We start from the raw sequence: 22,271 nt of genomic DNA, 5'->3' as shown, positions 1-22,271 counted from the left end.
CGGATAAAAGGACACTCTCATTTTCCCCATTTTCCAAGTGAGGAAACAGAAGTTGAGTCACTTGCCCAAAGTCTCCAAGTGAGGGAGTCGCACTCAAACCCGGGAAGCCCCGAGGCTCCCACTGGTAACCTCTCCTTTTCCTACTTGAGTAGAGGCGCCTTTTCACTTAAGAATCCTCCAGACTTAGTCACCGCATGGAAAGGGCGCGGCCTCACCGACGCGCACGACCTCAGGGGCGCTCTATAAGTCCCAGGCTCCTGGCGCCCGGCATTGGGCGCGGATGACAGGAATGACACCGCCCCCGGGGTATTTAACCCCAGTCTGGAGCCCGCGGGGCGCCGGCCACTCCCGCTCCTCCGCTCGCGCCTCCCTTCCCTCCTCCCCACTCTCTCCAAGCGCGCCCCAGCCTCCGCCCTGCGCTTGCCTCGCGAGCAGGCATCGGCCGGCGGGCGCGGGGAGCGGGGCGCCAGCAGCTCTCTCCTCTGCAGAGCTGCCCCCTGGCCGCGGCCGCCACGCACTGCCCAGACCGCGCCACTCCGGCTGCCCGCACGGAGTGCCCGGGACAGCCGGAGCCGGGACGCCGGACCCGAGCGCCCCGCAGACGGGCGGGCGTCTGTGGAAGCCCGGCTGGTAGCCCGCAGCATGGATTCGGATTCGGGCGAGCAGAGCGAAGGCGAGCCGGTGACCACCGCAGGTACCGAGGGGTCGCGGCATCCCAGCCCGGAGGGCTGGGGCCGGCAGGAGGGCAGGCCTGGGCTGGAAATCGCGAGTATTTCTTTGAGCGGCCAGGCGGGAGGCCGATCCCCAGCAGCCCGGTCCCTTCCAAGCCGGGACTGGGGATTGCTCCGCGCTGTGAGTTTGCTTTGGGCTTTTTCTCCGATTGCACTTGGACGCGCAGGAGGGACAGGAGGTGCGTTTGCGGGTGGCTTTCCTCGCTGCCAGACTCTTGCTGTGGGTTCTGGTCACCCTGGCTAGGCGGGGGTGGGGAAGAGTTCGGGAAATCCACGTCCAGTAGTTTGCTGCAGCGAGGCTTGCAACACAGCTGCCTTTTGAAATAACTTTCTGAGCTCTGGCACGGTCCTCGAACCCCAGGAGCCGCGGAAGCTGCGGAACAGGTGACCTGGTCCGAGGACCTGACAGAGGACTTGGGAAGAAAAGGCCCCGCGGGTAGACCGGCTGGGGTCAAACCGCAGCCAGTGGCTGCGGTTCCAGAGGCTGCTAGACGAACCCGTGCAAAAGCGTTCGCCCATCGCTGCCCCGCACGAGCGGAGGAGGTCCCCGCCAAGGGGTCCGGGGACACAGACGCGGGGGCGCGCAGGAGCCGGGCTATGTCTTTAAGAGGCTCCGCTGGCTTTTCACAATCGATAGTTATTGAAGCAATGGGTGGATGCTTACTTAGGAAAAAATGCATGTCCTCTCCCGCCCCTCCCCGATACTGAGCAACAGGAGGAAGCCACCCACAACCTTGAGCCGACTTACCGAGGAGCTCTGCCCGCCGCCCTCATGTCCACTCAGGAGAGACGCGAAAGCCCCGCGCCAAGTGGCCACGGCTCCCGCATGTGGCCCAGAAGGCTAGCCCTGGCCAGTAGACCTGTGACCTGAGAGCTGGGACCCTCCTGGTACAGACCGGAGGTCCTGGACCAGTCCCCACTCTTCTCAGTGTCAGACCTGTGTCCTAAGGGTGGGGACCCAGTGAAGGGAGGCACCATCAGCCCAGGTGTGGGTGTAGGAAAGGCAGGCTCAGGAACCAGACAGGACAGGGCCAGGCGCTACGCCAAGGGCCCTACATGTATTATTGCCCTTAATCTTCACAGCACCTAGTCAGGTGATTATTGGACTTGCACACGTCTCACAGCCAGGGAGTAGCCAAGGGCCGAGTTAGTCCCTTTCCACTGTATCATACACCTCAGCCTCTCACAGGGCGGCTGTGGTCAACACCTTCAGGTGGGTGGGAAGGGATGAGGCTGGTGGAAAGGAAAGATGGCATCGCCAAGATGCCTGTGTGTGAGGATTCCTGTGTGTATGCAAGGGCCACCTGCTCTGTGTAGGTATGTGTGGATATAATGAATAAACATGAGCCCTTTGCCTACCTATATATTTGTGACTGTGAAGCACCAAGATTTTGTTTCACAGGTGGCTTGTGGATCTCCTCACATCATTTAAAAGTTCCAGTGGGTGTTCTGTGTGTATCTAAGTATATCTTCAGAACTCAAAAGGGGGTTGGAGAGCAGTGACACTGACACTTCACTCTCTCAAAATCCCAGGAACTAAGAGGCTCTCCCTACCCCCACCCTCAGATCTCTTTTGTGGGTTGATGGAGAGGGGGAGGAGGATAAAGAGGCTTAGAGAAAGAGAAGGGGAGGAGGAAAGAGGGAGGAGATATTCCACAAGAGTTGGTACTTGGGTGAAAGGAGAGAGAGGAGTTCTTAAGGGTCTTGTTGCTTCTCCCTCCAACCTGCACAGCAGGAGTTATCTTGTACATATGTGTTCATGTCTGTTTCTGTCAAGGCCTCTGCACAGCTAACAGCAAACATTATCACCGAAGTCAGATGGGTCCAATGAGGAATAGGGCAGCCAGCTCTTGTGAGGTGTCACCATTTGTTTGTGACTTACTGTTTTCTACAGTCATTTCTTCTCTCTCTGTGTGCTTGAATCTCACAAGGTGAACATTTATTTGAATGTCACAAGCCATTCTGCTAAATGGCATTCAGTCTCACTCATTCTTTTCAGCCTTAAAGTATTTTTCATGAGGAAGCTTCAAAGCTAGGCGCTAATTCGTCGCCTTGCTGTGGCTGCATCATGTCAAATACAGCATGTCAAATGCAGCTTAGGATACAGATTAAATGACAAGTACGTCATCCATAGGGGCTGACCTTGTGTCCCTATAAGGAATATGGCATTTATCTGTGGACCTGTATCTGTGCAAGCTGGACGGGTTTGTAACTGAGAAGGACAGCAGAGCAAGTGGGACCTGTTGGAGTATTCATGTGTGTTTGTGTGTGTCTGTGTTCACCTACTTCATAGGCATTTGCTATATAAGGATTCTTTCCTGCTCAGTACTCTTTCCCTCCCTAGCTTGTGAAAAAGCTCTGCCCTAAGACAGGCCTTATTAAGGTCAAGAGCCTGAACTGTGGAATCAGAAAGACCTAGGTTTCAATCTCTACCTGATGGGCAAGTTACTTAGCCTCTCCAAATCTGTTTTCTCCTCTGTAAAATGGGAATAGCAATAGTACCACAAGGGGGTTGTGAGGATTAAATAAAATAACTCATGAAAACAGTAAACGGTAGTCATTCAGTAAACGGTAGCTGCTATTTTGATTATTACCTGATTGGATTATTTGTTGTAAGAACACTGCCAAATAATATACCCCTGTGCTTTGTAAAATGTAAATTACTAGCATGTGTAAAACAATTAGTATTGTTGTCATTATCATCACATTAATATAATTGCCTAAGAAGGTTTGTTTTGAATTTTCTCCTTTACACTCTCCCATTCTCTCTCTGGTGTGTGTGTGTGTGTGTGTGTGTGTGTGTGTGTGTGTGTGTGTTTGGGGAGATTAATTTACGCATACCTCTTCTCACCCTCATCATCTTCCAGCTCAAGGCATGAAGATGGAGACTTTCAAACCTCCTGGTTTTACTACCACCCTTTTCCTTCAACTCTAGGGCAACTTGTGAAAAGCAGAGAAGCCCTTACCCAATCCACCTGCTAACCTGGAGGTGAGCCACTTTGAAATAGAAGAAGAGGGTATAACCCTGTCTTCCACAGACTCTTTTCCCTTCAAGGTGGCAGGAAGCACAGGAGGTACTCACCATTCTCTCTTCCATTTTTGCCCATGGTGGGAGGTGATACAGGTGAAAAAGACCCAGCTCTTGCCCTTAGGGGGCTAACAGTCTAGGACAAGATTTGAGACGTGTACAGCAATAACCATAAAGCACACAATGGGAAGTGGCTGGTGTCAAGAGAGAACATATAAACAAGAGATGAGGCCGAGATGTAATCCCAAGCAAGGGGTCAGGAGTGAGGAAATCTCCGAGGACCACCTACTCTTTGTTGTACCCAATTCAAGAGACTTTTCCAAAGATCTCCAAGTACCTGCTGGCAGATCTCTCACCCAGCAACTCCCTGCATAGAAGGGTGAAGGGGGAGATGAGATTTGCCTCAGTCTGCATTTTCTGTTTTTCAGGAAGCAGAGGATGATGCTTCTATGTCATTCTACTGCCTGCAGCTCCCCTCTGCCTTTCTCTTGTTTTATGATTCTTTCTATGATTAGGAGAGAGGCAGCGTTTATGGAACACTGGATTCATTCCAGAGACCCAACTTGGCAGTCTTTCCTTTGGCAAACCCACTATCCATCTCTCAGAAACCCTAGAGCTTGGTGTATTAACTCAGCAGCGATTGAGAGGCTTTCCAAAGACGCAACAAGCGAGTAAACATTAGCAGTGTCAGCTTTTTCCCTTTCTGGCTTGTAAGACCAAGTTAGTCTACCCAGCTGAAGGCAGACAAGTTCCTTTCACTCACTAGATGGGCCAGGGCTGCCACACTGATGGGGCATCTTTGCGGCTGGGTCGGTACGACAGAAGAGCATTTCCATGAGATGGAGTCAGGATGCGCTAGGGGAACTTCAAGACAGTAAAGGATGTGGAACACCAGCCAGCTCCTAACATTGCCCTTCCTGTCCTTCCCGTCCCTAAGGTCCTAAGCTTGGTCTGTGTGAACAAAGTGGCAAGGAGTGGTAGGATTTGACAGGCAGCCAAGAGGAGGAAAGGTGTTCCAGAAGTCAGATACCACTTGAGCAAAGGTACAAATGAACAGGGAGGTGACTGGTGTGAAGAACATATGTTAGGGAGTACTGGGAAATCAAGTTAGATGAGTGTAGGGAGGGCCCCTTATATGAGGGTCTTAATACCTTGGTCCTGATGGTGCTGAAGGAGCATCTTGAGCTGATTGTTGAGCAGAGACGTGACCAACTGACAGCTGGGTTTTCAGAAGCCACATTTGACAGACATGAAGTGTGGTGATTGCCTACGCTTAGAGCCTCAGCTCCCTGGGTGTGGCCACAATACTGGAGGGGGCGGTAGCACTAAGACAAGGCAGAAGAAGAAGGATGCAAATGCCATTTCAGAGAAACAAACAACAGAAGTTGGAGACAGATTGTACAAAAGCAGTGAAAGGAGAGGGGAAATGGAAGGAGACTGGTGTGTTGAGTTGGATGAGGGCAGGGAGGTGCAGGAGACTGGTTCCCCCACCCCACTAATGCTTTCCAGCCCCTCTCTTTCCATCAGGCACTTAGAAGCGATGTTTGGCTTAAAGGTGCTTTCCCCCTGTAGACAGTAAATCCTGCCGGGGCGTTGGTTTCGGGGCAGTGTGAGGTTCTGGAGTTTGTGATTGTCATTGGTAGGCTCCTAGTGGAGGCTGTTCAGTAACCTTTGTCAACTGACTGAGTGATGACTGATGAACTGGCCAACTGAGGGCAGAGACTGCCTGGGGATGGTGTACCACTGGCTATTAGTCCCAGTCCCACATCTTACTCCTGTGTGTGTACATTTTCAGAGGCCTCTGCCTTGTCCGTGCAGTGGGCTGTAGCTGCTCTGAGGGTCAGGGCCTTGTCTTGTGCTTTCCTGTTCCCGAGATTTTTATGGACATAATAAATGAACGAGCATCTTGAGGAGCCTCCAGAGAACTCTGCATTAAAAAGTCAGACAGACAGACAGACAGAAACCTGTCCAATGAAGTGGAACTGCCAAAGATTTCTTTCAGTGTTTGGTTTTACTTTGTTTTAAGATTCCTTGCACAGTCTGGGACTCTGTGTTGGGAAGTATGGGGAACGCGAAGAGAGAGGACACAGTCCGTCCTGTCCTCCAAGGCTTGAGATCAGATGGGGAGAGGGGACGCATATGCCAATGGCCGCAGCCTAAGCCAGTGCCTGAAGATTCCTGACCTGCTTGCTTGGGATTATACCTCGGCCTTGTCTCTGTTTATATGTTCTCTCTTGACACCAGTCACTTCCTATTGCGGGCTTTATGGTTATTCCTGTACATGTCTCAAATCTTGTCGTGGACTAAGGGCAAGGGCTGGGTCTTTTTACCTGTATCATTTCCCACCAACACCATCCATGTGCCCTAAACACAGTGGTAGGTTGCTAGCTGGCTGGCTGGATAGATAGATGTATGGATGATGTTGTAGGTTGGTTCCCCAGGAAGCAGCCTCTGAGGTGGAGGTTAGCCTACAGTGAGTTTATTTGAGATTGCTCTTGGGATCCATACCTGGGGAAGTGATGGGAAAAAGAAGGACACTGGACAGGGCAGAATTAGAAGCTGAACTGCAATGCAGACCCAACAACAGCCTCGAGCTCTAGAGCTGGAATAGCCCTTCAGAACTGTTCTGAGTTGGGGTGAGGAGCTAGGCCTTTATATGTCTGATATAATGATCAGTCATTAAATGCAGGCCATTCCAGGGAAAAGGCTATGACCTTGGGTGAAGCCATTCCCTTCAGCGGAAAACTGTCTGCATGTATTACTCCCACCAGTTTGTAGAATGTTTGGGCCTTCATGCCAGAAGGAGAACCTTGGTAGGACATTGCAGCATCCACCACAGGTGACCTCCAATTTCTTCAACAGTGTTCACTAGAGATGGCAGACCCTGTGTACTAGCAGTGTGCAGGGGATACTTACTGAGCTGCCAACTTTATCCAGACCTCATTAGGGCAATTTAGATTGCCAGATGAAATTAGCCAGTCTAGACCTCATAGCTCTGCACCCAACTGTTAATCCACACAATCCAGCAGATACTGGCTGGCCATCTGCTTTGTGTTCAGAGTGGTGCAGGGGCTTCGGTAGCATACAAAAATGGAATTAGATGTGGCCCTGCAGCCACGTTAGGGAGAGAAAACATCCACCCAAGTCTGAACCTGCAAGACTGGGCAGCATTAGCAATAACTAGCGCAGGATTTGGAGCATGGGGCATGGAGGTTTGGAGTTCTGACAGGAAGGCTTCGTGGAAGCGATGGCCTTGAGGATAGGCCTGGCTCAGTGGGGGCCCCTTAGATGGCACATGGGAGAAGAGGGCTGTCATACTCAGAATGTAAAACTGGTGTTTTGGTGATCATTGTAGACAACATGTAAGTTTCTGAAGCTGGAGGGAGAATGTGCATGAACATATAAATATAAAGCTCTATTTCCTATGTTATTTTCTCTTTTAAAATATGGCACCTGCTTTTTTATTTGTCAGCAAGACCAAATTATAGTCACACTTTCCATTAGCACTTTTCTCTAACTGGTTCGTTTTCCTCCAGAGTTACCATTGGCTCCCACTTGAATTCACATGTAAATCTCTATTAAAAAAACACTATATACATAATTTTGTTGTGGTTTTCAGTCACTTGGCTTCAAACTCTTTATGTAAAATGCCTGTGTAGGTGGGTGTTTGGGCTGTATTTTGTACAAGTATAGAAATAAAGGCTAGAGAAGAAATAAAAAAATAAACAAGTCTACCCTAACAACCCAATCCAAGAAAACATATAAGGAGCATGCATGCCTTTTCCCCCCACATTTATTAAGGCATGCCAAAAATATATATTTGTTTTTATACATCAGAAATACTCTTTAGGCAACTGCATAGCACAAATTCTGAGACTGTTAGAATAATCTACACGTTCATATTGGGTTTCCTAAATATCATTGCCTGGGAACAAATTTGAGCCTGTTCATGGAAAATCTAGTGTGCAGACTATAAAAATGGAAGGCTTGGCAGCACAGGAAGTGCTAGACACACCCTCATAGAACGAGTATTTTGTAACTCAGTGCTCCAGGGAAAAAAGGAGAGACTTTGGTGGTGTCCAAATATTGGCTTAAACTGTTGAAAAGCCACAGAAACAGCTAGTAGCTTCTAGGTTCTCTTCTCAAAAGTAAGATATGCTGTCTGTTCCAGCCCTGAAAGGGAGCATTTTGATGATACGTAGCTTTATGGAGACTCCCAGTTTATTGTTTTATAGTAGAGGCATCTGATTTTATGTGCAGGGGGAAATTCTGTAAAGGGCTGCTCTGGTGAGCACCACATCCCGTGTTCCTGATTTGGGGCCTGTGGGTTATGCCAAGAAGGTCAACAGATATTTCAGTGTAGATTGTGGGAGGGAAGTGATGGGGGCCGTCTGCAGGGTAGGCCTCTTTCCTACCATGTTTGAATCTGGTTCCTTGGTTTCTTTGGGATGACAATGAGAAAGTCAGGGAGAGAGACTGAGTTTGGGGTTAGATGGTCAGAGAAAGTAGTGTTTAAGAAGTTGTAGCAAATATCCAACAAGATGAGAAATTGTAATGATGGTCTTTGCCAGCCAGAGTTCAGCCCCAGAGGGCTAGTTTTGAATGTGAAATAATAGTGATGCTTTGAATTTTTACTATTTTATATCAATTAAGCACGCACAATGTATTTAAGACTGGGTTAACTGTTCATATGGTACTTAACGCTTATACCAGTTTTCTGGGCTAGGTACTATAGAAAGCCCCATTTTATAGACCAGGAAACTGAGGTACAGAGAAGTTAAGTAACTTACTTAGGGATATACCGCTTGTCAGTGGATAAGAAGCCAGTCTAACTCTAAAAAAGGTGCTCTGGTATCAGGTACATTATGTAGTTAGGTCAATGGATGCCACCAGGCTTCTTTGCAGCTCCTGCCAGCTCCCCTGGGGCCCAGATCTCTGACCATTAGATTTGTTCATTAGGTTTCTTCTGTTAGGTTAGGATATTACAGTTCCAGTAGGCCCTGTTTTAAGCTGCAGACATTATCTGCATTAGCCCAGTAACACATGGGCAAGGATTGGCCGGCACGGGCTCCAGAACAGGGGCTGCTGAATGGTGGTTTGGGAGAGAAGATGGGGAGAGCGGCACTAAGTTGCTGCCTGGGTGAGAAGGTCCTGGAAGGACACTGCAGCCATGTGCATCTCCAGGGTCATAGAGACCTGCTGCTGAGTGGTGAACGTGGCAAACATTGAGAGAAGGATTGAAAAGCAGAGTGAAGGGAGGCGCCAAACACAAACCAACATCCCGTTTATCGGAGTACGCTTGAGCTGGATCCTAACCTACTTTTTTCCACTCCAACATTTAGAATCATTTCAGATATAGCATCTCCAGGACATGGTGACCAGTGGGATTCAAGGACAAGAGAAAACTCAAAGATGAGACTGCAGCTCAGTGACGAGACCTTGAGCTTCAGAGCTAGATAACTTAGGTTTGGGCTTCCAGAGCTATCTCGTAATAACATTGTTTTCTGACCAAAGGAATGCAAACTCTTGGTAGAATATGTGAAAATAATACAAAGAAGAAAATTAGACTGAGCCCTAAGAGTCGATGTGCTTTTTCCTAACGAAAGAGTGTAGTCCAAAAGCAATGCTGAAAAGATGACAGAGAGCTTTATTTGGGGAGGGAGGGGGTTTTGTAAGAGAACAAGAGTCTCCCTTCTGAAATGTTTACTCCGGGGCACTAATGTCATCTAGCTGCTCTGCCAGGCAGTGTCAGAACCAGAATTGGAGGCCAGATCCTCTGGCTCCTCTATCCTTCCCCAAAACATGTAATGTTAAAAAAAGGAGCAGAGTTATTCTGGGTGTCGGGTTATCAAAAGGATCCCTGCTCTTCCTCCCAACACCTTCCACCATGCTTCTTGCTGCCCATTCCCCTCTTTTTCTTGTCCTGAGGTTTCTCCCTCCCAAGCACATCTGCCCAGAGTTCAGACCATCAGAGGCCCACACCAGGCCCTTCCGTTGTGCCTGGCCCTCTCCTCTTTCTCAGTCAGGAGAGCCCTACACGGAGCCCTCACAAGATTTTTACATTTTTTTAATACCCGAGAGGCATTTGGTGGGTTTGACAGATGCCCAGTGACAATTGCAAAGGTTAATTTACTTTGAGTTTAGCTACCAGCTTTAGGAATAGATTTATTGGCCTTTGGCTCTCCAGTCATGTTTTATCTTTGTTTAGATTGATTTATTTTTGTCAGGAAATGGGGAAATTTGTTCATGTGTGTTAGCCTCTCTACCCTTAGGATTTAACTGCATAATTCAGTGTTTCAGTCTCAGTCAAACAAGGTAGCCAGAGCGAAGTTAATACAGAGTCAACTTTTAGAAAGCCCAGAGCAGTATCTGATGAGAGTTAATCCTGAATTTTCTTGACTTGCTTTTCCTATTGACTTCTCTGACTGTATCTAATTGTGGTTTCCCTGCACCTGTCCTCAATTGCTCTTCCTGCATCCCTCATGAATACCTTTTTCCTACCTATGTCTCCTAAGGCCGAGCTCCTGTCCTTGTTCTTTTGTGACAATACACTCATTTGGAAGCGATCATCCATTCTTACAGCACGAAGCTAAAGATTCCCAAAGCTGTAGTCTACCCCAGTCCTCTCTCCGGAGCAAGAATCCTGTCTTCCAGAGGCCTCTAGGCCTCTCCTCCTCACTGTCCACTGTCCAAGAGACATCTCAGTAACACCACAGCCAGACCATTACCCTCCCTTACCTTTTCCCAACTCTTCTGGTGGCCTCGACAGCCACCAGGTCATTCAAGGTTAAACAATTGTGAAGTCATAAGAGCAACGGGATATCCTACACGTGGTCTCATAGCAAAACCAGAACACAGAAAAGGCAGCGATTCTTATTCTCAGTTTACAGATGAAGAAACAGATTCAGATTACCCCAAATCACAATGTAAGTGGTAGATTTTCACTATTTAAAACTGCCTCCCCACCCCAAAAGGGGGCAGAAACTAACTGAACATCCAACCTAAACAAAACAATCTAAATATTCACTCACAGGAGGTCCAAGATAGTGGAGATACAGTAGGGTATGGAACTCACCCCTTCCCATGAGCAAACTCAAATATACAACTGAGGGCTGAAGGAACAACTTCTGACAACAAACAAGAGAAAGAGACAAAATAGCAAAGGCAGGGAAACCAAAGGAGCCCTTGAAGAGCTGCAGGAAGAGCCAGGGAGCACCACTGTTTACCTCCCCTCCACTTCAGTAGAATGGTAGGGAGCGATATTTGGGTGCTTTGGCCTACCTGCAGGATGGCCGGGAAGCGTTCCCAGCAGACTTTGCCTCCGAAGTGGGAACAACACAGCTTCACTGCGTGTGTGGCTCCCTGCCAGGAGTTGCTCCAGCCAGCAGGCCAGTGCCCCAGGTGATGTAAGCGCATGCCCAGCTGTCATGCAGGGGCTCTGGTCCCACTCCCCGCACAAGAACATGGTGAGGCCAAAAAGGAACATCAACGGAGCCATGGATGGAGGGTTCATACCACTATAGTCTCGCTGGCATCTGGGTTGGAGACACAGGAAGCAAGAGCCACACAATGCACAATCTGCCATCTGCTTCTCTGCCAACCAACCAACCCCACTTGCTAGCTGCAATCTGCGCTTGCTAGCTCAGCCACAGCAGTTATATCAGTGGCCAGTGGCTAACTGGTTACAGGTGATGGCCATCTAATAACAAGCGAGCACCTTTCCACATGAGGCCGAGAGCCTGGAAACTGCTCTCTGGGACTCTGTTCCCACAGTGGGATTTCTTTGGGGTCAGAGGGGCTGATGATCACCATTGTTTACATCTCCCTCCACCTCCACAGGTGGGTAGAGACTCTATGCAGGTGCTCTGGCCTACCTGCAAGGTTGCTGAAGAACATTTCTGGATTCATTGCTGGAGCCCATTTCAACCAACAGGATCAACAAGGCATTACTACATGCACCTGGCCTCCCTACTCAGAGCCGCTTCTGCTCAGCAGGCCAGTGCCCCTGATGCCTGAGGCACCCAGTTGGCTCCTACCAGCTGGTTAAAACCACCCTGCACACACAGCTTACACAGAGGCTGCTTCTACAAAAGCCCACTTTTCCAAGACTGGAACAGACAGCTATTTTGTCTAATTCATATAACAAACATAGAAAGTCAAAATGGAAAGACAGAAGAATATCTCTCAAATGAAGGAACAAGAAAAATCCCCAGAAAGAAAACCCTAAGGAAATGGAGATAAGTAAGTTGCCTGATCAAGAATTTAACTAAATGGTCATAAGGATGTTCACCAAACTTGAGAGTGGAGTAGAGGAACTTAGGGAAAACTTACACAGAGTTAAAAAGTATAAGGAAAAAAACAATAATTGAAATGAAAAACACATTGGAGAATACCATACAATAATTGAAATGAATAACACATTAGACAGGGTGTCGTACAGAGAAGCCTGCGGGGTCTCTGCTCCCGCTCCCCATACAAGAACGCAGGATATGGTGAGGCCAAAAAGGAACACCCACGGAGCCATAGGCAGGGGAGTCATACCACTATATTCTCTCTGGCGGCACTATACTCTCACTGGAGGCTGGATCCACACTGTCCGCAAACCGCCATTCACACTTGCCAGCCCAGCCGCCATCTTCTTGCTAGCCCCCATTCTCTCTCTCTTCTCTCTGCTAGCACAGCCACAGCAGTTATATTAGTGGCCAATGGCTCATTGGTTACAGCTGACGGCCAACTAGCCACAGCTGATGGCCATCCAATCACATTGATGGCCATTTACTACCTGAGCCAGGCACCTGTCTATGTGAGGCCGAGAGCCTGGAAACTTCTTTCTGGGGCTCTGCCCCCACACAGGGCCAGCCTGGTGGCTCAAGTGGTTGGAGCTCCATGCTCCTAACTCCGAAGGCTGCCAGTTTGATTCCCACATGGGCCAGTGGGCTCTCAACCACAAGGCTGCCAGTTCAATTCCTCTAGTCCTGCAAGGGATGGTGGGCTCTGCCCCCTGCAACTAAGATTGAACACCGCACCTTGAGCTGAGCTGCCTCCCGGATGGCTCAGTTGGCTGGAGCACGGGCTCTCAACCACAAGGTTGCCAGTTAGACTCCCGCAATGGATGGTGGGCTGCGACCCCTGCAACTAGCAACAGCAACTGGACCTGGAGCTGAGCTGCACCCTCCAAAACTAAGACTGAAAGGACAACAACTTGAAGCTGAACGGCACCCTCCACAACTAAGATTGAAAGGACAACAGCTTGATTTGGGGGGAAAAAAAAAAAATCCTGGAAGTTCCCCAATAAAGTCCTGTAAAAAAAAAAAAACAACAACAACAAAAAACACATTAGACATAGATGGATCTTGAGATTACAATGCTAAGCGAAATAAGTCAGACAGAAAAAGTAGAGAACCATATGATTTCACTGATATGTGGTGTATAAACCAAAAACAGAAGAACGAGACAAACAACTGAAAGAACAAAAACTCATAGACATAGACAATAGATTAGGGGTTACCAGAGGATAAGGGGAGAGGGCAGCAGGTCTCTAGAAGAGAGTAAACGGGGTCTAACATATGGTGATGGAAAGAGAACTGACTCTGGGTGATGAACACGCAATGTGAGATATAGATAATGTATTACCTGAAATTTGTACACCTAAAATCTATGATTTCAGAATTGTACACCTGAAATCTATGTCACTTTACTAACAATTGTCACCCAATAAACTTTAAAGAAAGAAAAAAAAAGAAAAACACATTAGAAAGAATCAACAGCAGATTAGCTAACACTGAAGAATGGATCAATGACTTGGCAGACACACTAGTAGAAATTAACCAATCAGAATAGAACAAAGAAAAAATCATTTAAAAAAAATAAGGATAGTCTAAGAGACCTCTTAACTCAAACATTCACATTATAGGGATCCCAGAAGAAAGAGAGAAAGGAACAGAAACTTAATGTAAAGAAGTAATGGCTGAAAACTTTCCTAACATACGAAAGTAAACAGACATTCAGATCCAGGAAGCACAGAGTTCCAAACAAGATGAAACCAAACAGACCCACACCAGGACGTATTGAAATTAAAATAGCAAAAGTTAAAGAGACAATCTTGAAGGAAGCAAGAGTGAAACAAGATAAAAATTGACAAAAATAAATGGAATTGACAAACCTTTAGCCAAACTTATCAAGGAAAAAAGAGAACACAAATAAAATCATAAATGAAAGAGAAGTTACAACCAACACCACAGAAATACAAAGAATCATTAAAGAATACTACAAAGAATGCCAACAAATTCAACAATCTAGAATAAATGGGTAAATTTCTAGAAGCAAACTTCCAAGACTGAGCCAGAAAGAAATACAAAATCTGAACAGATATATTACTAGCAATGAAATTGAAGCAGCAAGAAGAAAAACAAAAATTCCCAACAAATACAAGTCCAGGAGCAGACAGCTTCACAGGTGAAGTCTACCAAATATTTACAGAAGAAGTAATACCTATCTTTCCTAAACTATTTCAAAAAATTGAAGAGGAAGGAACACTTCCAAACTCATTCTATGAAGCCAGCAGTAGCCTGGTACTAAAACCAGACAAAGACATTACAGAAAAAGAAAACTACAGGCCAGTATCCTTAATGAACATAGATTAAAAAAAAAAAAAACCCTCAACAAAATATTAGCAATCCAGATTCAACAATATATTACAAGGATTATATACCATGACCAAGTGGGATTCATCCCAGAGGTACAAGCATGGTTCAACATCCATAAATCAATCATTGTGATACATTCCATTAACAAAATAAAGAATAAAAACCATATCATCTCAATATATGCAGAAAAACATTTGACAAAACTCAATATCCTTTTATGATTAAAAAAAAACTCTAAACAAAGTGGATATAGAAGGAACGTATTAAACATAATAAAGGCTGTATATGACAGACCCACAGCTAACATCGTAGTCAGTGGTGAAAAGCTGAAAGCCTTTGCTTTAAGATCAAGAACAAGACAAGAATGCCCACTATCATCACTTCTATTCAACATAGTATTGGAAGTCCTGGGCACAGCAATCAGACAAGAAAAGGAAAAGGCATCCAAATAAAAAAGGAAGAAATAAAAGTCTCATTATTTGCAGATGACATGATACTATATATAGAAAACCCTAAAGACTCCACCCAAAAACTATTAGACCTAATAAATGAATTCAGTAAAGTTGCAGGATACAGAATCAATATACAGAAATTTGTTGCATTTCTATATACCAATAATGAATAATGATAAGGAGAAATTAAGAAAACAATCCTATTTACAATTGCATGATAAAGCATAAAATACCTAGGAAAAAAGTTTAACCAAAGAGGTGAAAGACCTATACTCTGAGAACTATAAGACATTGAAGAAAGAAATTGAAGAATATACAAATAAATGGAATTGGATTGGAAGGATTAATATTGTTAAAATGTCCTAACTACCTAAAGCAATCTATAGATTCAGTGCAGTGCCTATTAAAATACCAACTGGCATCCTTCTCAAAATTAAAACAACTAATCTTAAAACTTAAATGGAACCACAAAAGACCCCAAATAGCCAGAGAAATCTTGAGAAAGAACAAAGTGGGAGGTATCACCCTCCGATATCAAACTATACTACAAAGCTACAATAATCAAAACAGTGTGCGTACTGGAATGAAAACCGATATATAGACAATGGAATAGAGAGCCCACAAATAAAATCCTTGCTTATATGGTCAATTAATCTATGACAAAGGAGGCAAGGATATACAATAGGGTAAAGATAATCTCTTCAAGAAGTGGTGTTTGGAAAACCAGACAGATACATGCAAAAGAATGAAATTGGACCACTTTCTTACACCACATATAAAAATAAACTCAAAATAGATTAAAGACTTAAATGTAAGACCTGAAACCATAAAACTCCTAGAAGCAAACATAGGCTGTAAAGTCTTCGACATTGCTTTGAGCGGTATCTTTTTGGAGAGGTCTCCTCAGGCAAGGCAAGAAAAGAAAAAATAAACATATGGGATTACATCAACTCAAACATTTTTACACAGCAAAGGACACCATCAACAAACCAAAAGCCAGCCTACTGAATGGAAGAAGATATTCACAAATGACACATCCAATAAGGGGTTCATATCCAAAATATATACAGAACTCATACAACTTAATACAAAAAAAAATCCAATTAAAAAATGGGCAGAGGACCTGAACAGACATTTCTCCAAAGAGAACAAACAGATGGCTATGAAAAGATGCTTCCCATCAATAATCATCAGGGAAATGCAAATTAAAACCACAATGATATATCACCTTACACCTGTCAGAATGGCTATCATCAATAAATCAACAAATAACAAGTCCTGGCGAGGATGTGAAGGAAAGGGAAGCTTCATACACTGTTGGTCGGATTGGTAATTAGTGCAGCCACTATGGAAAACAATATGGAGATTCTTCAAAAAATTAAAAATAGAGCTGCCATACAATCCAGTAATTCCACTTCTAAAAATTATCCAAAGGAAACAAAAACACTAATTGGAAAAGTTTATATGCACCCCTATGTTCATTGCAGTCAAGGTAATAATAGTTCAGGTATGGAAGCAACCTAGATGTCCTTCAGTAGATTAATGGATAATGAATGTGAGAGATATAGCTATAGGTATAGGTATAGGTATAGGTATAGGTATAGGTATAGGTATAGGTATAGGTATAGGTATAGGTATAGATAGATAGATATATAGATATAGATATAAATGACATATATATGATGGAATATTATTCAGCAATAGAAAAGAGTGAAATTTTGACGTTTGTGACAACATGGATAGACCTAGAGGGTATTATGTTAAGTTAAATGAGTCAGGCAGAGAAAGATAAATACTGTATGATTTCACTCGTGGACTCTAAAAAGACAAAACAAATGAATAAGCAAAACAAAACAGAAACAACCTATAGATATAGAGAACAAGCTAATGATTGACAGAGGTGGGGAAGAGGGAGGATGGGAATAATTTTTTTAAGTAAAAAATAAAAAGATTAGAATACAGTCCAATGCTTTGGGAAACTGACTCTTGAGAGGATAAAATTAAATAAATAAATAAATAAATATTCAAATAGTTATTGAATGATTAAATACATAATGACATTTCTACATAGTGGAATATTATTCAACTGTTAAGACAAAGTAATTCGAAGAACATGTAATATAGGGAAATGTTTACATTGTAATGTAGAAAGAAAGCTTGATAAATGATCCAAATTTTGTTATATACATGTATATACACACATATTATTTTATTTATTTATTTATTTATACATACACACGTATACATACATATGCATACACCCTTTTTTAATATAGAATCAGGGAGGAAAGTTCCTCACATTCCCATACATAAACTTTTTTTTAAATTTTAATACTGGAAGAGTTAACCACTCCATATAAGTTTATAGGTAATTTTAATTTCCTTCTTTGTAATTTCCTTCCAGATTTTTCCTCAATCAGTATGTATAACTTTCAGAAGGAAATGTTATTTTAAAAGCAAAAATCAAGTGAGATCCTGGGGCCCAGTCCACTGCTCATCTTCTGACTTTCTTGCACTTTTGTCCCAGATCCCTCCATCTTCTTCCTTGGAACTCTTCTGCACTCAGTTCCCCATGACATTCCCCACCCCCCTTTACCCCTGCAGACCATTCCTCCGTGGGTCCCTATCATGGGGTCCTCCCGGCCCCCTGTTGGAGGCATATTCCAGGCTTCTCTCCTCAGTCCCTTCCTGCTCACCCATTTCCCCAGCGTCTGCTTTTCCCCCTTTCTATTCCCTCCATCACATCACACCCTTCCCTCTGAGCCCACCCAGCCTGGGCCTTGTGGGTCCCTCATGCCATAAAGACGCAGTGCAGACAGGATGGGTAATGAGCTTATAGATTTGAGGCCTACAGAAAGGCCAAGAGCACCGGAGCCTTGCAGGCCAGACGGACCTGCTGGGTGACCTTGCTGACTCAGTCTTTTTGGCCCTTGAACCTGGCCTCGCTGTTTCTTGCTGACCAGCAGTGTGTGCAGCTGGCATTCCTGACCCTCACTCCCTCCGGGACCCTTTCTCTGTCCCTGACCCCCATCCCAACTATGAATGATTTTCACCTTGCACTTTTTCATTTACACATTGACTTTGTGTTTTTATTACTTTTACACTTAGAAAAAATAGGGGGGCATTTAAAATTCTGTTATAACAGGATTATTAGCTTTTAGGATATATTGGTCTACCACCACTATTATCAGTCTCTCAGTCCAAAGAAATTCATTATTCAGGAGTTGTATGATATTAAATATAATGTGTATCTTTCTGAAGGAATTCAAAGTTTAATTGAGGATTTCTTGTGCATCTTGGAGCTGAAAATAAGAGATATCATGGTCTCAAAATTCTTTACTGTCTCCCTATCTCCATCTTATTCTACTCTAGTCCATCAAATAGGGGTAACCCAGTCAGGAAGTTTGTAGGAAACAAAAGTGCTCACCCTTTAGATTCACATTTATCAGAGTTTAAATTAGCCCCAACCACCCTTAATGACTGGTATTCCCCATCAGCCACGACTTTATCTTTACTTTCTTGGGTTCTATTATGAAAAATAATTTTTTAACCCCTTTTCAGATGTAAAAATATATATTGACGATGCATTTTCACCCTTCCAGAAAAATCCCTCCTCCCATTAAAAGACATCACTTCCTTAATATTCAAGTGGAAAGCAGTGTCAGGTCCCGTATCAAGCAGCCATATCTTGCTGTTAATTGTGAGTGAATATGACCACTGGGATTTTTAAAGGACAGATCAGAGAATATAACAGGCAGAATGATAGAAATAGAAGTAAGTTCTTAGAAAATGCAGGCTTTTATGCTAAGAATGATGAATAGCACATCCTGAGACCAGCAAGTATGGTAAGCGCCCAGCTGTTGTCTCCATAGCGCTGTCACCAAACACCCCCACCCCAAGCTTCCTCTTAACCTGAGGAGGGAGGTCAGTAATGGGCTGAGGCTCACGAGTGAGATGTAGTCTGGTTCCTGCCATCCTTGGTTTTTTGTTTGTTGGTTTCATTTGTTTTAAAAAAAAAATCTCCACATAAAAATAGCTTTGCCCAATTGTCATAGTGCAGTGAGAGCGGCTGAGGTCTGAGCAAAGTCTGAAGAGAGGTGAAGGTTGGTGGTATTAGGGGCCAAGACGGTCATACAAGCAGGACGGAGGCCAGGCAAGGACTAAGAGCAGCTGGTCAGGTCATCAGGAAGTCCGGTCATGTGGCAGGGAAGCCAGAGGGCCCGGGGGCCCAGGATAGGCCAACTCTCTTGAGAGTCACTTAGCCTGCAGGGGGTCCGCCGCTCAAGGCTGCGCTGGCCTTCGTGGGCCTCTCGCTCTGGAGGGTACCCCTCTTAACCTTAAAGACTGAAGCTTTGAGGAATGCTGGCTTCCCAGTAGGGGCCTACTGACCTGTACCCCCAACCCCAAAGCAAGTCCTCCCCCTGACTCCCCCCTTCTGCACTGTCTCCCTGGCACCATCATCTCTGCCTCACCCTTGATGCTTCCCTTCCTTGCAGCCCCTCAGACCCAGGTTCTCCTCTCTGTTTCCTCTCCCCACTGCCCTCCCCACCCCTGTACCTGACAAACCCTCCTGGACAATAGAGAGACAAAGGCAATGGAAACTCTGAGACCTGGGGCCGTGGCTGGAGACTGGTCATGAAGCAAAGATCTGAAAAGCTTCCAGAGAGAAAAACCAGGCCCTTACCAATGTATTAGATTTCTAAATAGCTACGCCAAGAGGTAAATAATAGTAGTTGATGCCTTTGAATTCTCAAGGTGAATGATTTTCGACATGGAGTTCTGAATATAATCAAACCGTCAATCAAATATGCGGGTGGAATAAAGTCATTGTAAGACATGTTCAATCTCAAGAAAACGCCCGTGTTCCCTTCCTTAGGGACAGCTAGATCAGGACTCAGCCAACTGAGGCCCCAGACCAAGTCCAGCCAGCCACCTGTTTTTGTATTACTCACAAGCTAAGAGCATTTTTAATGGTTACATTCACTTAGTTATATAAATACCTTGCTCTATTTTGTCTTTTGGCCCTTTATTCTCTAGCCCTTTAAGGTAGTTTGCTGGCCAATGTGATACACAAATAGGAGATGGACCCAGGTGAGAAGGAATGAAGGGAGAACTGGGAGGACAGTCTGGATGGAGCAGGCTTAGCTGGAGTAGAGACACGAGTGCGGAGATAGACAATCGCTCGGGTGAGAAATGATGAGGGTCTGTTCTAAGGTGGTGTCACTGAGGCAGAGAAAGGCAGATGCATTTGAAGGTATTAAGGAAGCTCAATCAACAGTCTGATGCCCTATTAGGTGTGGGAGGTGAGGGAGAGAAAAAAGGCAAGGATGGCCCCCAGGTTCTTATCTAAACGTGGGGCCAGGCCACTTATAATACAAGGAGGAGGGCTGCAGGGGTTGGAGAAAGGAGGAGTGACGTTTTGAACCTGCGGAAGGTGATGGGTCTATGGGAATCCAGGTAGAGAAGTCTGATAAGTAGTAAAATATATGGGGATGGGCCTCATGACAGACTCCTAGGATGGGAGATACATCAGGAAGGGATCACCACCTGGGCAAAGGGTGACATCTCACGCTTGGGGAGAGTGTGTGGCAAGAAAGAGGGCTCTGAGGAAACTCAGGGAAGCCAGACGTCAGGCACGGACAGAGGAAAAGCAGACCCCGAGAGGCTGAGAAGGACCGAGGGGTAGGGTCGTCAGGAAAGCAGAGGCCGACAGGTGGGCCCACGCTGCCAGAGGTCAGGTGCTGAGCTGTGTGCCTCAGGGATGCCATTGGCATTCCCTGTCCTGGAAATTACAGAAGAGTTAGCATATCTGGCCCCACCCACTGATAGCCTGTAGGACCCTCCACTCACGTACTGTGACAACAACTATGTTCTCCCACCTTTCCAAACACTCATCAGGGACCATTAGAAGGCCCCTGGGTGACCTTGGTGAGAGCAGCTGCCATTGAGCTTGGAGTAAAACCAGGGAAAGGGTAGACGACGCAGCTCCTCTGTCCTACTGTGGTCATCCGTCCTCGGGCCTCTGCCTGAGCTCTGGGACTCTCCTCTCCAAAACCCCAGGCTCTGCCCCATGACCTCACTCCCTCGCCTGACCAGTCACTATTTGTTTTTTGAGGTTTACATGTATTATTCAGCTCCTACTATGTGCCAGGGCTACCACAGTGAATATGGCAGTCCAGGTTCCCCCTCATCCTTGCAGAGAACAAACAAGTGAAACCAGATGGGAGGTCCTTGAATAGGCCACGTAGGAGTTTGTTCTGGATGGAAGGAGGGTTCAAGGAAGGCGGGGAGGGAAAGCAGGCGGAGGTGCTTGGATCTGGGCAGAAGATGCACAGAGCAAAACAGGTGAGACTGGGGAAAGGGTGAGCCACTTTCTCTTTAAGGCAGAGACGAGACAGTTAGGGATGCGAGGCCTGGTGGGAAGAAGTGGCCCTGGGGTTTTGGACGTGAGTCCCATATGTGGCTATGTCAGCACAGGGCAGCCTGCTGGGGCTGGCCGTCTGTGCCTCGGTCTGTGGGTGCTGAGGCGAGCACAGGAGAGGGCTTGGGGAGCCTGCTGACCGCCTGCTCTGTGGCGAGCACAGGCTGAGGTCTGACAGAGGAGGCAAGGGCCCCAGGAAATCAGGTGATGGGGAGGCATTTTGGAGGAAAGCCACAGAAAAGGAAAGCTGGAGGCTTCAAGGTCAGTGCCCCAGGTTTTTCAGAAGGAGGCAAAAGCAGGAGGCATTCCACTGCTGAAGCATGACTGTTGCAGAGCTGGGAGAGAGCTTGGTGGATGGAGGGGAAGCAGTGTGAGAGAGGGAAAGCTGAGAATCCATTGGCTCACATCTCATGTATGCCCACTGCTGTTTTTTCATGGATTCAAAAACTCGATTTCTGATTCTGAAGAAGTAAATATTATGCTGAGAATGTAAAACAAATTAGCAAAATCATCTAATCCAGTTCCCTCATTTAACAGACCGATAAACCAGGAAGTTGTAGACGTGGCCCATAGCTCATCGTGAGTGCACTGGGGGGCAGCAGCAGACCCCGGGGCCCCAGCTCTCTTCTCCACACAGTGCTGCCTGCTCAGTGGCTAGAGACAGGACCAGAGCTCGGCTCGATGCTTTTCTCCGTATTTGGGGTTTTCCCTGCATCTGGGGAGTGACTCCAAGGCCCCAGCCCTGGCACCCCAACTCCACTGGAAGCCAGTCAGCATCTTTGAATTGACCACAGCTGACAACTTGATCTGAAACCTTTTGGTGGCACTGTCTTATAGTACCATGAAGTATAAGTAATTCTATTTGGAGACATGTACTGCCTTTGAGACAAGTATGGGGAAAGTATAATTTAGAAAGGAAGCCTCTGAGAAAGACACATTTATGAGTTACTTCTAGGAAAGCAGGTCACCAGAACTAGGTGGGCTCTTCCTCTT

At 45.9% G+C, this 22,271-nt stretch overlaps 1 protein-coding gene across 1 annotated transcript in view; it reads left to right on the top strand.

The window, feature by feature from the left end:
• The first annotated feature begins 305 nt into the window (after positions 1 to 305).
• The window catches only part of TIPE3 (TNF alpha induced protein 8 like 3), a 43,342-nt gene continuing 21,376 nt past the window's right edge, over positions 306 to 22,271 (top strand). The window contains exon 1 of the mRNA XM_019730650.3: positions 306 to 694. Coding sequence (XP_019586209.1) covers positions 643 to 694 — 52 coding nt within the window. The 5' untranslated portion in view covers positions 306 to 642. The remainder of the gene's footprint in view (positions 695 to 22,271) is intronic.

This window comes from Rhinolophus sinicus, chromosome 3 (assembly GCF_057876585.1).
Source record: "Rhinolophus sinicus isolate RSI-liver-muscle chromosome 3, RSI-T2T, whole genome shotgun sequence".
Taxonomy (NCBI): domain Eukaryota; kingdom Metazoa; phylum Chordata; class Mammalia; order Chiroptera; family Rhinolophidae; genus Rhinolophus; species Rhinolophus sinicus.
The sequence above is the reverse complement of the archived record's forward strand: the minus strand, read 5'-3'. Positions and strand labels throughout refer to the sequence as shown.